This window comes from Gymnoscopelus braueri (assembly GCF_963280865.1).
Source record: "Gymnoscopelus braueri genome assembly, chromosome: 18".
Taxonomy (NCBI): Eukaryota; Metazoa; Chordata; class Actinopteri; order Myctophiformes; family Myctophidae; genus Gymnoscopelus; species Gymnoscopelus braueri.
In genome coordinates this window covers 51,122,816-51,138,152 of record NC_137618.1, presented here as the reverse complement: position 1 = coordinate 51,138,152, position 15,337 = coordinate 51,122,816, and the positions used below count along the sequence as shown (strand labels likewise).

Here is a 15,337-nt window from a genome sequence, read left to right as displayed (position 1 = left end):
TTCGAGGGGTCCCTGGACTACAACCATGAGGAGTGGATGGATCTCAGGGTCTCCCTGGAGGAGTTCATCTGCAGCGCTGTGCACCTCCTGGCCAGGCTGGAGGACCTGCAGGCAAGGACCCCCACCCTACCGGGGGGGCGGGGACCCCCACCTTACCGGGGGGGGCGGGGGTGGTCCTTGAAGGCGTTACTATGGATTCCACCAACATTATAGGATAGACCCGCCTTACCTGATTGGCTGATTGGCTTCCTGGCAGACAAAGTTTTACTGAGGTCAGGGTTAAGGTTAGGGTTAGACATAGTTTGATGAGGTCAGGGTTAAGGTTGGGTTTAGACATAGTTTAATGAGGTTAAGGTTAGGTTTAGACATAGTTTGATGAGGTTAGGGTTAAAGTTAGGTTTAGACATAGTTTAATGAGGTTAGGGTTAAGGTTAGGTTTAGACATAGTTTAATGAGGTTAAGGTTAGATTTAGACATAGTTTAATGAGGTTAAGGTTAAGGTTAGGTTTAGACATAGTTTAATGAGGTTAAGGTTAGGTTTAGACACAGTTTAATGAGGTTAAGGTTAAGGGTTAGACATAGTTTAAATGAGGTTAAGGTTAGGTTTAGACATAGTTTAGTGAGGTTAGGGTTAAGGTTAGGTTTAGACATAGTTTAATGAGGTTAAGGTTAAGGTTAGGTTTAGACATAGTTAAATGAGGTTAAGGTTAGGTTTAGACATAGTTTAATGAGGTTAAGGTTAGGTTTCGTTTTACTGAGGTTAAGGTTAGGTTTAGACATAGTTTTACTGAGGTTAAGGTTAAGGTTAGGTTTAGACATAGTTTTACTGAGGTTAAGGTTAAGGTTAGGTTTAGACATAGTTTAATGAGGTTAAGGTTGGGTTTAGACATAGTTTAATGAGGTTAAGGTTAAGGGTTAGACATAGTTTTAATGAGGTTAAGGTTAAGGCTAGGTTTAGACATAGTTTAGTGAGGTTAGGGTTAAGGTTAGGTTTAGACATAGTTTAATGAGGTTAAGGTTAGATTTAGACATAGTTTAATGAGGTAAGGTTAGGTTTAGACATAGTTTAATGAGGTTAAGGTTTAATGAGGTTAAGGTTAAGGGTTAGACATAGTTTTAATGAGGTTAAGGTTAAGGTTAGGTTTAGACATAGTTTAGTGAGGTTAGGGTTAAGGTTAGGTTTAGACATAGTTTAATGAGGTTAAGGTTAGGTTTAGACATAGTTTAATGAGGTTAAGGTTAGGTTTAGACATAGTTTAATGAGGTTAAGGTTAGGTTTAGACATAGTTTAATGAGGTTAAGGTTAGGTTTAGACACAGTTTAATGAGGGTAAGGTTAAGGTTAGGTTTAGACATAGTTTAATGAGGTTAAGGGTTAAGGTTAGGTTTAGACAGGTTAGAGATCCACAAGCACGCGTCCTTGAGGGGTGTTCCGTGGGGGGGGGTTTAGTGTTAGTCTTGATCTAGATTTAGTCATATAATATCATATAATAATATCGTATCAATATCGTGAGCGCAATATCGTGTGTCGTATCTTGAAATGTGTGTATCGTGAAGCACTGAATACATGATGGTAGGAACTCTCTCTCTCTCTCTCTCTCTCTCTCTCTCTCTCTCTCTCTCTCTATCTCTCTCTGTAGGAGCTTCTGTCTAAGAAGGAGTTTCCCACAGATGTTGAAGGGTCTCGCCGTCTGATTGAGGAACACACACAACTCAAGAAGAAGGTGTGTGTGTATGTGTCACAATATAGATCTATTTAACACTGTTACTGAACAAACACTATAGTAATGATTACTATCACAATATAGATCTATTTAACACTGTTACTGAACAAACACTCTATAGTAATGATTACTATCACAATATAGATCTATTTAACACTGTTACTGAACAAACACTCTATAGTAATGATTACTATCACAATATAGATATTTTTAACACATTGAGTGCCATAAACGGTCCGGACCGTTTTTGAGAATCCATGCGTCGTGTGCCGTTTTTGGCCCATTTTTTTTTTTTTACGTGGGGCTCTAACGAAACTTTGAGATCATCCAAGGAGTCTCTGAGAAGGAGAGGCCGGCTGTGGATCCATGTCAAAAATCCTTCCGGTCGGCCGCTCCAATGTTAACTCCTTGACTAAAAGCTTAATATCTCCATTTCTTTTTAACGTGGTGGAAGTGAGCCGTTTTCGATCGGCGATCACACAATGGAGGATCTCGTTAGAAATATTATTGTTCCAGGCGTTAGTCGGGACCCTCCGCCGTCTCGCACGCACGCTTTGTTTACATGCACTTCCGCGTCGGGGCTTCTACAGCACGAAACATATCAACGTAAGTGGATGGAAGATATGCTGGCACTGAACGTACCCTATTTTAATAAACCTCTGGCACACAATGTGTTAACTAATAACTCTATTTAACACATAGTTGCTGTAGCTTGTGTGTGTGTGTGTGTGTGTGTGTGTGTGTGTGTGTGTGTGTGTGTGTGTGTGCGTGTGCGTGTGCGTGTGCAGGTACTGAAGGCTCCAGTAGAGGACCTGGACAGGGAGGGTCAGCGCCTGCTGCAGGTCATCCGCTCCAGTGAGGGCTTCTCTGGGAGGACCTGCCTCTCCGGCTCCAACGACTTCCAGAGCCTGGTGCCAAAGGTAAACATGCACGCACACGTTTTTTTTGCAACACGTAATCATGCACGGTCACTAGGGATTACAGAGGCGTTCGAACCTCCTGGAGGTTGGCTTGTGACCAGTACTTCTCAGCCAACATTTCTTCAAAACTATGGCCGCTTTCACTGCTGGCAGAAGGAAGCCGGGCTGAATGGGGACACGGCCCTAATATATCACTGACCACCTTCAGTAAATCACAGTAGATATTAATCAGGGAGCTGCTCACACAGGCACTTCATTTTTTATCCCAAAGTCATATTCTGAGTTGGCATTCGAGGCAATTTGTTTGTCAAAACTTGGTTGTATTAGTGGTTGTATTAGTGGTTGTATTAGTCTGGAACCTTCATAAAACTCCACTAACTCAAACTAAAATCCAGTTGAGGTCGTTTGCTAGAGTGACGGACACGCGTTCAACCACTTCTGATCACGATGGCGACGGACATGACGAGAGGAGCTACCATCCCCCCTCAGGGATGCCGGCTAATGGATCAGTCAGTGCTTGCTCCTATTAGGCCAAGGAAGTCACTGCACACCTTTTTTCTTCTTCTATTGTTATACATATTTTAAATAATTTACTTAAGAAGTAGTTCACTACTTCTTAAACATTTGTTTTCTAATTTGTGGAATTTATTTTAATTTATTCATGAAATTGTTTTGACACTGAATTTGTTTTTAATTGACGAAATGTGTGTGTGTGTGTGTGTGTGTGTGTGTGTGTGTGTGTGTGTGTGTGTGTGTGTGTGTGTGTGTGTGTGTGTGTGTGTGTGTGTGTGTGTGTGTGCGCGTGTGTCCAGGTTGCCAGTCTCCTGGACAAGCTCCACTCCACGCGGCAGCACCTCCACCAATCATGGCACGTCAGGAAGTTGAAACTGGACCAGTGCTTTCAGCTCCGCCTCTTTGAGCAGGACGCAGAGAAGGTCAGTGATGATGTCATCAAGTGGTGTCAGAAGTACTCACTTTTTCTTATCCTCTAGGCTAAATAATTAAATAAAAATGACAACTGCGTTGTCCCCATAAATCTAACCACTAAATGTTGCAATGTACGCTGCTTCCCTCTCTCTCTATCTCTCTCTCTCTCTAATCTCTGTAGAACAGAATTGAGCACATGTGTGAAACATACCGATGTGTTCACTTGTTGCGCTGCAGTGAGATAGAAGGAGGAGAGGAGACACTTACTTAGGCAACTAATGTGAATATTATTATTATGAATATAATAGGTTGGTTGGTTTGTCAAGAGATATCCATGTGTTTTGGACAATGCAGACAGTCACATAATTAGACAGAGGCTTCAGTGGTTCATAAAAGCTATCCATGTTTCACTCAAGAGTTTAATGTACCGCTACAGCGATCGCGTTTCATACGCTTTTGTTGTAAATATTTTACATAGATGATCTGCAGTTACCATTACAAGTTACACATGCACGTTCCCAGTTAGCCTATATTATAATGTTTCTGCCTGCATGTAATCTGACAACGTGAGCTCATTGAGCTGAGGAGAATTGAAATGTTAATAGATATTTTAAAGACAATGGAATCCTCCGCTGTGCCATGCGGGGGAGAAGGTGTCAGGATCGTCTGGAGCCAGAGGGGAGGGACTGGCCAATGGAATGGCTGAAACGAACGGTCATTATGATCTTAGCTTAGGCTGCATAGGGGATGGGCTGGCTGCCGTCATGCGAGTGTTAAGGCATTCATAAACTCAGTGTCTTAAAATATCGATGTCCTCACAAGTTTAGTAACCTGCGTGTGTGCGTGTGTGTGCGTGTGCATGCGGTAGATGTTTGAGTGGATCAGTCACAACAAAGAGTTGTTCCTCCAGAGCCACACTGAGATCGGTGTTGGATACCAGCATGCAGTAGATCTACAAACCCAACACAACCACTTCGCTATGAACTCTATGGTGAGTAGATCTACCAGCGTGCAGATCGTTTACTCATTGATACAACGGAGCGGAGTGCCGGCGAGCGCTGCAGCTCACCGCGGGTCAGAAAGTACTTTATTACTCACCGCGGGTCAGAGAGTACTTTATTACTCACCGCGGGCAGTGTTAATTTTGACAGCAAATTCTGATTTAGTCTTAGTCTTTCGAATTACACACCATTTAGTCTTAGTTCCATTTTAGTCTTCTGAAATAGTTTAGTCTTAGTCTTAGTCTAGTCGACTAAATATCAAAACATTTTAGTCTTAGTCTTAGTCTTTAAGTCTTAGTCTTTGTATTTTAGTCTTAGTCTTTTAGTCTTAGTCTTTTAATTTTAGTCTTAGTCTTTTAGTCTAAGTCTTTGTCGTTTAGTCTTAGTCTTTTAGACTTTTAGTCTTAGTCTTTGTCGTTTAGTCTTAGTCTTTTAGACTTTTAGTCTTTGTCAAATACATTTTAGGTATTGAATGTGCAATACATTACAGACACAGATTGAGCGGTGCAACCGCTCCTATAAGAGGGTTTAGGACCCATCCGTGGCGAAAGTTTTTCTTTACGTCGTGAAAATGTGTCTTTCGCTGTGACGCCATGCTGTGGGCTAAGCTCTGCAGGACGTGCTGTGATTGGCTAGCGAGACACATGATGAAATTAACTTCAAACTTTGCAGATGCGCTGTGATTGGCTAGCAAGACGCATGATGAAATTAATAATAATGTAAAAAATGTAAGCACGTCACTTCGCAGGACGTGTTGTGATTGGCTACCGAGATGCATGATGAAATTAATAACTCATAAATAGCACCGCTCACTTCACACTGGGTGTGATTATTTTTAGTATCAAATGACAAGAAATAAGTACATGACCTTGATCTCAGATAAAATGAGTATAAGGCCTGCTCTCCCTGAAAAGGTATGCAGTCAGTGCATAAACCTGAGCGTCCAATCCATTTGGCTATGGCCTGCACCTGTGCACCTGTGCAGAAATCCAAACTAGCCGACCTACAAGCTCACAAGGCATTGCAGTGCGACGTGTTGTGAGCTTGTAGATCTGCTATTTTCATGAAACAACATGTCGGACTTTGGCGTTGATTTTAGCTTTCAGTTTTGATGCTATCTTGGAATGGTTTGCATAATTTTAACCTTTAAAATGGTATATAGATTGACTATGTAGGTGACACACACGCTAGTGTAGACGTGTTTGATTGTCTAAAGAAATGCAAAAAGACGGCGTTCCACAACACACACACGTCAACAACTAGTGTTGCCCTGTATGCTTATTATAAGCAACCTCGTTTTCTGTAAAGTTGCTTGTAAATATTGGTATTTGCTTTTTATTTGTTGTGAGCTTGTAGATCGGCTATTTCCAAATAGTCTTTTTTCAAATAGCCGTTGCGTGTAGGTTTAAAGTGCTCATGTAACCTAATAGTCACTTAGTTCTTTGGGCTTGTTTTCATTGACCTGGTTGCTTATTTCTCTCTCAGTAATCTGGCAACATAGTCATTGTTTACACCATCGAAGAAGAAAAATGCGGAAGTGATCCCCCAGCAAAAAAGACGCTATTTTATGTTGTAAAAATATTAAGTCACTACAGCACCATAACGTGGTTAATAAATTCTCTTTTGGGATGCACAATACACGAAAATTACGGGAATAATAACGCGACTCGCGTCGATAACTAATGGGAAAAAAAACTAAACTAAATTTAAAAAAAAATATCCTCCTGTATCGTGTAACCCCGTGCACCGGCTTGTTGTGATTTGTGTTGCGTTCCTGCAGCGTCCATGCTGGCCCCTAATATGGTCTGCTTCCGGGTGGATCAACCTAACATAACAATGAGGATCGTTCTGATTGGATCCCTTCCCAACTAGTCCCACAAAAAGAGTAATTCTGATTGGATCTCTTCTCCATTCGTCCCGCCCTAACATTTTCGTCTCGTCTAATTCGTTGACTAACGTGTCCATTATATTTCGTCTCACTCTTCGTCTTCACTGGATACCTTTCATTTAGTCTTCGTTTAGTCTTAGTCTTTCAAAAAGCTTTGTTGACGAGTATTTTTCGTCTTAGTCTTACTCAACGAAATTAACACTGACCACGGGCACTGAGAGGGCTTTCAGACTGAATAATGGAGTGAAACCAAACAAACATTCAGCCTGAGTGTCAGGCTATAACAACTCACCAGCTGTGCTCAATCAATGCCATTAGCATTCAAGACTGCAACAACATACTACTACCTTACCTTTCAATGGGCATTTCGGAGTCATAAAGGAGTGTTTATTATTAGTGTTATTATTATTGTTATTGTTATTATTGTTATTATTGTTATTATTGTTATTATTATTGTTATTGTTATTGATTCATTTTGTGTTGCAGAATGCCTATGAGAACATCATTTTGTGTTGCAGAATGCCTATGTGAACATCATTATGTGTTGCAGAATGCCTATGTGAACATCATTTTGTGTTGCAGAATGCCTATGTGAACGTCATTTTGTGTTGCAGAATGCCTATGTGAACGTCATTATGTGTTGCAGAATGCCTATGTGAACATCATTTTGTGTTGCAGAATGCCTATGTGAACATCATTTTGTGTTGCAGAATGCCTATGTGAACATCAACAGGATCATGTCGGTAGCGGGCCGCCTCTCGGAGGCGGGGCATTACGCGTCCACTCAGATCAAACAGATCTCAGCTCAGCTGGACCACGACTGGAAGAGCTTTGCCGCCGCGCTGGACGAGAGATCCACCATCCTCGCCATGTCGTCTGTCTTCCATCAGAAAGCTGAACAGGTCTGTCTTTCTGTCTCCATCATCAGAGATAGGGAGAGCAAGATACAAAATAAAATAAAAATATAGCTGCAAGCAGTGATACACGGGGCCAGGGAATGAAAGGCAAAAAGCAATATGCAATAACAGCATAGTAAGACGTAGAAACAGAATAGAAAAAAATCTGCTCCCGTTTAGGATTAGAAATGTAAAAGTTAGGTTCAGGGGTTGGAATTAGAGCTAACGTATACCTGATTTACACTTAGTTGCAGGCTGGTCGTGCATCGAAAAAATAGCCGATCTACAAGCTCATGTCCTGATGTCCTCACAAGTATAGAAATATAAACGTGTGTGTGTGTGTGTGTGGTGCGTGTAGTTCCTGTCCGGTGTGGAGGCGTGGTGCAAGGTGTGCAGTGAGGGCGGTCTGCCGTCCGAGATGACCGATCTGGAGCTGGCCATACACCGGCACCAGAGTCTCTACGAACAGGTGACACAGGCCTACACCGAGGTAAATACCTTTATATACAGCCTACACCGAGGTAAATACCTTTATATACAGCCTACACCGAGGTAAATACCTTTATATACAGCCTACACCGAGGTAAATAGCTTTATAAACAGCCTACACTGAGATAAATACCTTTATATACAGCCTACACCGAGGTAAATACCTTTATATACAGCCTACACCGAGATAAATACCTTTATATACAGCCTACACAGAGATGAATACCTTTATATACAGCCTACACAGAGATAAATACCTTTATATACAGCCTACACCGAGGTAAATACCTTTATATACAGCCTACACCGAGGTAAATACCTTTATATACAGCCTACACAGAGATGAATACCTTTATATACAGCCTACACAGAGATAAATACCTTTATATACAGCCTACACCGAGGTAAATACCTTTATATACAGCCTACACAGAGATAAATACCTTTATATACAGCCTACACCGAGGTAAATACCTTTATATACAGCCTACACCGAGGTAAATACCTTTATATACAGCCTACACCGAGATAAATACCTTTATATACAGCCTACACAGAGATAAATACCTTTATATACAGCCTACACCGAGATAAATACCTTTATATACAGCCTACACCGAGATAAATACCTTTATATACAGCCTACACGAGGTAAATACCTTTATATACCGCCTACACCGAGGTAAATACCTTTATATACAGCCTACACAGAGATAAATACCTTTATATACAGCCTACACAGAGATAAATACCTTTATATACAGCCTACACAGAGATAAATACCTTTATATACAGCTTACACCGAGGTAAATACCTTTATATACAGCCTACACCGAGGTAAATACCTTTATATACAGCCTACACCGAGGTAAATACCTTTATATACAGCCTACACCGAGGTAAATACCTTTATATACAGCCTACACCGAGATAAATACCTTTATATGTATGTCTATCTGTCTGTCTCACTGTACCTGTCCAATTATCTACAGGTCTGTCTGTCCTCTCTAACACACGTTCCCCTGTGTGTGTGTGTGTGTGTGTGTGTGTGTGTGTGTGTGTGTGTGTGTGTGTGTGTGTGTGTGTGTGTGTGTGTGTGTGTGTGTGTGTGTGTGTGTGTGTGTGTGTGTGTGTGTGTGTGTGTGTGTGTGTGTGTGTGTGTGTGTGTGTGTGTGTGTGTGTGTGTGTGTGCGGTTGTGTGTGCGTGTGCGCGCAGGTAAGCCAAGACGGCAAAGCCCTATTGGACGTCCTCCAGAGGCCCCTGAGTCCCGGCAATTCTGATTCGCTGACAGCCACCGCCAATTACTCAAAGGCGGTCAGTTCCTTCTGTTTACACATGTGATGATGTTATGAACAACTTAAACCCCGGAAAGCTTTCACAGAGAACAGCAGATCCACAAGCTCACAACATGTGGTGTTAATGTACATCTATGATCTACAGTACAAGCTCATAGATGAGCTTGTAGATCTGCTATTTCGTGAACATTTGTGCAAAACTTTGAATATATATCATTTTTTAAAGCGACCATTTGTAACTTAAAATCTTTGCTTCTGGGGCATTCTACAAATGTCTTCTAAATCCTAACAGTTTTCTGGAAAAAACTTATGTTGCTATAATCAGTGGTGCTTAAAGCCATTTCATATCAAGGACCCCCAAAAGGAAATGTATTTGGCCACGGACCCCCATCTGAAAATATTTTGTTCTAGGGACCCCCCAGAAGCAAAGATTTGAGTCAAAATATTTCCTTTAAAAAAAATATATATATATAGGGGGCACGGTGGCGTAGTCGGTAGTGCTGTCGCCTCACAGCTAGAAGGTCCTGGGTTCGGGGTTCGGGGACGCTCTGGGCGCTGGGGGCGTGTCTTCTCTTCCGCATGATCAGCGCCCATACGGCGGTGAAAGGGCCTACTCTGTGTGGAGTTGGCATGTTGGCATGTTGTCCCTGTGTAGGGTAGTTAATACCCTCACAAAAACATGCAGTAATCCTGGTCTCTATACTGCCTCCCCCTGGTCAGCCGGGGCGCCTGATGGAGGGGAAAGGAACTGGTTGGAATAACGTGTTCCTTCCACGCGCTACGTCCTACCGGGGAAACTCCCCCCTGTCAGGTGACAAGAAGGTCAGTTGGCTCTCATGCATTGAAGGAGGCATGAGCTCGGCTCTGGGCTCCCTAGGCTGGTGGGGGGAGTGTAGCGCCCAGGATCACTTAGATAATTGGCACCGGGTGAATAAGGGTTACAAAATCGTGGGATTTTTTTTTTATTAAAAAATATATAATATATATTCAAATATTTGCACAAATGTCCAAGATTTTTCAAAAATAGCAGAACTACAAGTTCATATGAGCTTGTATATCTGCTATTTTTGAATAGCCAAAGTATAACATATGGATAACAGTGGTTACACGGATGCGTTCCTGGTTTGAACAAGTTAAACGAGGGAAGGGAGCGAGTGCAGGGCTTCTAAGCACCGCCCGAGTGGGACAGAAAGTGACTGAGGGGCTTCGGGGCAGGGCTTGTAAGGAAAACAAGCGCTCCCCATCTGTGCTGGAGTCGCGATTGCAAGGCTAGGTAGCTAGGCTAGCAGTTTACACAGGAAGTTCACAGACTCGGCAGCTAAATCTGAATTGCTATCGAATATCTTAGTTACAATGACTAACAGTAAGAGTTAACAGTTAAGTTTTGTTTCTTTCTGTGTTTGTTTGGGAAAGGCTTACTCAAAGTTGGTCCATTGTATATTAGATGTGTAACAGTGTGTATATTGTTGTGTGTTTTACAGGTTCATTGTATATTAGATGTGTAACAGTGTATATTGTTCTGTGTTTTACAGGTTCATTGTATATTAGATGTGTAACAGTGTGTATATTGTTGTGTGTTTTGCAGGTTCATTGTATATTAGATGTGGTACATGAAGTGTTGCATCATCAGAGGAGGCTGGAGAACATCTGGCAGCATCGTAAGGTCCGGCTGCACCAGAGACTGCAGCTGTGTGTGTTCCAACAAGATGTACAACAGGTACACACTGTGTGTGTGTGTGTGTGTGTGTGTGTGTGTGTGTGTGTGTGTGTGTGTGTGTGTGTGTGTGTGTGTGTGTGTGTGTGTGCGCGCGCGCGCGACGGTATGATTCCTTAACCCTTATGCCTTCTTTTTTATCACAATAAAAGAATGTACTTTAGATGTCAACTTTGATCATAATAGCACTAACCACTTTGATCATAATACCACTAACCACTTTGATCATAATACCTCTAAGAAGATACCTCTTATCTCCATATTTTAACTTTTTTCATAAATTAATGCCGTACTTCACCATTCAATGTCACACAAAAGTAACAAGAATAGCCGATCTACAAGCTCAAAACACGTTTTGAGCTTGTAGATCTGCTATTTTTGAATTGGAATCCTGAAAAGTTACATTTTTATTTAATTTCAATTGCATTTGTATGAACTTAAATACAAATACATTGGACATAAAAAAAGACAATATAGTCATTAAGCTACTAATATAGACTGAAGTAATTAAAGCGGGTCATGTTTGCATGTTTGCAATTGTAACAGCTGAAATCAATAATATATCAGTATTCTGATATTAACCTGCGGGCCGCATTAAGTGAAGGTGGGGGCCGCATGTGGCCCCCGGGCCGCCAGTTGCCCATGTATGCGTTAGAAGATACATGTTGGTGCATAATTGCTTTTGGTATAATGTCAGATGTAACACAGAAAGTTACGGTGGGCGTGGCTAATAGACTTCCATTATAGTGTCCGACCGATATGGATTTTTGTGACCGATACCGATAACCGATTTTAGAGAGGTTTGCAGGTTATCACCGATATGCAACCGATATTTTGAATTTTATTAGCTGGAATGAAAACAGGCCTTTTCAGGGTTTATTTTTTTTTACATTTACTCAAGTACTGTACTTAAAGGTAGGGTAAGTGATTTGCGTTGGTTAAAATAATTGTTAAATAGCTCTATATTCTGATAGTACTCATTGCTATAGAGTGTTTGTTCAGTAAAAGGAGTCTCCTTGTCTCTCCACCTCTTTATTAAACAGAAACATTTTCGTTTCAGTTTCAGTTTCATTTCCAATTTTATCCAACCAGGACAGAGAACTCAATCAGGATATAGATTAAACAAGTGAAATTGGAAGTGATGACACTAAGAAATGAGCAGATAAAATTGGAACTGGAACACTATACAAATTAAGCTTAAAAATGGGTACTTTCTCCTGATTGGCTGAGATTTTGACACCTACCGAAAAATTTATTTTCTGTTTATTAAAGAGCTGGAGACTCAGGGAGACATCTGTTACTGAAAAAACACTCTATAGCAATGATTACTATCAGAATATAGTATTTTAACCTTTTAACAAAATACTTTTTGTTTTAACCAAAAAATATCACTTACCCTACCTTTAAGTAAAATTTTAAGTACAATTTTGAGGTATTTTTTACTTCAATGGAGTATTTCCAATTTTCAACACTTTTACTTCCACTCCACTACATCTCAGAGGCAAATATTATATTTTTACTCCACTACAATTATTTGAAAACTTTAGTTACTTTGTAGATTAAGATTTAGAATATTATAAACAAAACACGCATTAACCACTTCAGCCCTACATACATTTAGGCCATTTGAAAATAGCAGATCTACAAGCTTGTAGATCTGCTATTTTCAAAAGATTTGTATACATTTGAAAACGTGTGAAACAGGACATTCTGCATAATGAGTAGTACTTTCTACTTCGTACTTTAAGTCAGAGTCGTACAGAGTAGTACTTTCTACTTCGTACTTTAAGTCAGAGTCCTGCAACGGGCGGGGTACCCGCGGGTGAAAAATATACTTGTATAAGTTCACGGGGACGGGGACGGGCGGTACTGAAGTAAACGCGAGTGGGTAACATTTTATTGTGAAAATCAGAGAGGACTGTCTCCACCCAAACAACAACGGCATGGAGCACGCTGGTCAGTCATTTTAACTCACAAAAACACATTGAACATCCTGTTAAACCTTCAAATTAAAACCATCTGACGATGTAAACAACAACACATGTGTAGTGCGTATGTGCACGTTCGCACGTGTGGCTAAAGCCCGCTCCTCCGTCTTCACTTGATTTCTGAACAAACCTGACCACTGACTGAATGTAGCTCTATTGTTGAAGGCTGCTATCTTTTTAACACATTTCAACACACCTTTAAATTGAGAGACTGTCTGTAGGCTATTTCATATTACTCTGCATGTAATCACGGGTAAAAGGGCGGACAAAAGGTCCATTATTTGACGGGCGTCGCGGGGCGGTTCTGGTTCGTATTTTGAAATAATCACGGGTGACGGGTCAGTATGGATCTGATTATTGCAGGACTCTGCTTTAAGTACATTTTGATACCAAAACTTTTGTACTTTTACTGAAGTATTTTTGTAATTCCGGACTTTCACTTGTAACAGAGTATTTCTGTATTACAGTATTGATACTTTTAGTTAATACGCTGACCCGCTGTAGCCAATTAATTAATTAATTAACACTACAGCTTTGGTGGTGTTGTTTTTGTTTGAGGCGTAACAAACAAAGCCAATGACGACGCTAAAATAGAAGTGAGTAGCCTCAGCCTATCATTATTATTATAGGACAAACCACAATTATTTATACCGGCATGTTTTGGGCTGAACCAGTCATCAGATTGAACTAATTTACCGTCGCATCTGGGAAAAGTATCCGCTGGTTGAAGCTGCTTTGGTCGGTGATGTTTTTGTTTGGTTTGCTGTTGTGTAGAGTAGTAGAGTATGGTACTGAAATGTGATCCCAGCGCGCTCTGCTGGACAAAATATATCATTACACCAGCAACGTGCTTTTTGAGCAAACCTTTTTTGCGAAATTTCACCGATATGATCCGATATACGATATACTTATTAACCAAATAAGGCCAGTCAGTCGGACACTATTCCATTATTACCACATTGTTTGACCCGCCCCTTTAGATTAAAGTGACAAAAGATTTGTTTCTATAATCTCCCTTTTCTCTGAAGTTTTTTTTTCACTGACAAAAACTAAATAAATACTAGATAAAACTAAGCTATGATGACTCAAACTAAATGAAAACTAAATGAAAACTAAGCTATGATGACTCAAACTAAATCAAAACTAAATAAAAACTAAGCTATGATGACTCAAACTAAATAAAAACTAAATAAAATCTAAATAAAAACTAAATCAAATCTAAATAAAAACTAAATCAAATCTAAATAAAAACTAAATCAAATCTAAATAAAAACTAAATCAAATCTAAATAAAAACTAATCTATGATGACTCAAACTAAATAAAAACTAAGCTATGATGACAGAAACGTGTGTGTGTGTGTGTGTGTGTGTGTGTGTGTGTGTGTGTGTGTGTGTGTGTGTGTGTGTGTGTGTGTGTGTGTGTGTGTGTGTGTGTGTGTGTGTGTGTGTGTGTGTGTGTGTGTGTGTGTGTGTGTGTGTGTGTGTGTGCTCTCTAATCAGTTAAGGTAAACACAGGACATGTTTATTAAACAATGTGGAACACACACACACACACACACACACACACAGAATCATAAACAGCAGATGAGACGATTAACCAGACAGACAGACACGCATACCGACACACATACAGACCGACACACATACAGACACACATACAGACACGCATACAGACACACATACAGACACACATACAGACAGACAGACAGACAAACAGTCATGAGAGAGAGAGACATGTATGTAGAGAACTACAGTATGGAGAAGTCTTCCTCAGTGTGTAGATGTTGTGTATATGTTAACATGGTTGTTCGTTATGTTGTGCAGAAGTTGTGTATATGTTCTAATGGGTGTGTGTTATGTTCTATAGGTGATGGAGTGGATAGAGAACCACAGACAGTGTGTAGATGGTGTTGTGTACATGTTCTAATGGGTGTGTGTTATGTTCTACAGGTGATGGACTGGATAGAGAACCACAGACAGTGTGTATATGGTGTTGTGTATATGTTCTAATGGATGTGTGTTATGTTCTATAGGTGATGGACTGGATAGAGAACCATGGTGAGGCGTTCCTCAGTAAACACACAGGAGTGGGTAAATCTCTACACAGAGCCCGAGCGCTGCAGAAAAGACATGACGACTTTGAAGAGGTCGCACAGGTCTGTCTGTCTGTCTGTCTGTCTGTCTGTCTGTCTGTCTGTCTGTCTGTCTGTCTGTCTGTCTGTCTGTCTGTCTGTCTGTCTGTCTGTCCGTCTGTATGCGTGTCTGTCTGTCTGTATGTATGCATGTCTGTCTGTCTGTCTGTCTGTATGCGTGTCTGTCTGTCTGTCAGAGATGTCCACGAGTCTCTGAGCTCGAGTCCGAGTCAAGTCTCAAGTCTTTGAGGCTCGAGTCGAGTCAAGTCTCAAGTCTTTGAGGGTCGAGTCCGAGTCAAGTCTCGAGTCTTTGAGGGTCGAGTCCGAGTCAAGTCTCGAGTCTTGCAGCCACGAGTCCGAGTC

The 15,337-nt window shown here is 40.9% G+C and overlaps 1 protein-coding gene across 1 annotated transcript in view; it reads left to right on the top strand.

Moving 5' to 3' along the window:
- Nucleotides 1-15,337, top strand: part of LOC308105879 (kalirin-like) — a 229,571-nt gene that overhangs the window by 57,705 nt on the left and 156,529 nt on the right. Inside the window, 10 exon segments of the mRNA XM_080456807.1 lie at nt 1-111; nt 1,640-1,723; nt 2,512-2,643; nt 3,456-3,578; nt 4,439-4,561; nt 7,170-7,361; nt 7,714-7,845; nt 9,061-9,159; nt 10,726-10,857; nt 14,876-14,998. The exon segment at nt 1-111 is cut by the window's left edge and continues 63 nt beyond it. Of these exon segments, the coding sequence (XP_080312933.1) occupies nt 1-111; nt 1,640-1,723; nt 2,512-2,643; nt 3,456-3,578; nt 4,439-4,561; nt 7,170-7,361; nt 7,714-7,845; nt 9,061-9,159; nt 10,726-10,857; nt 14,876-14,998 (1,251 nt within the window).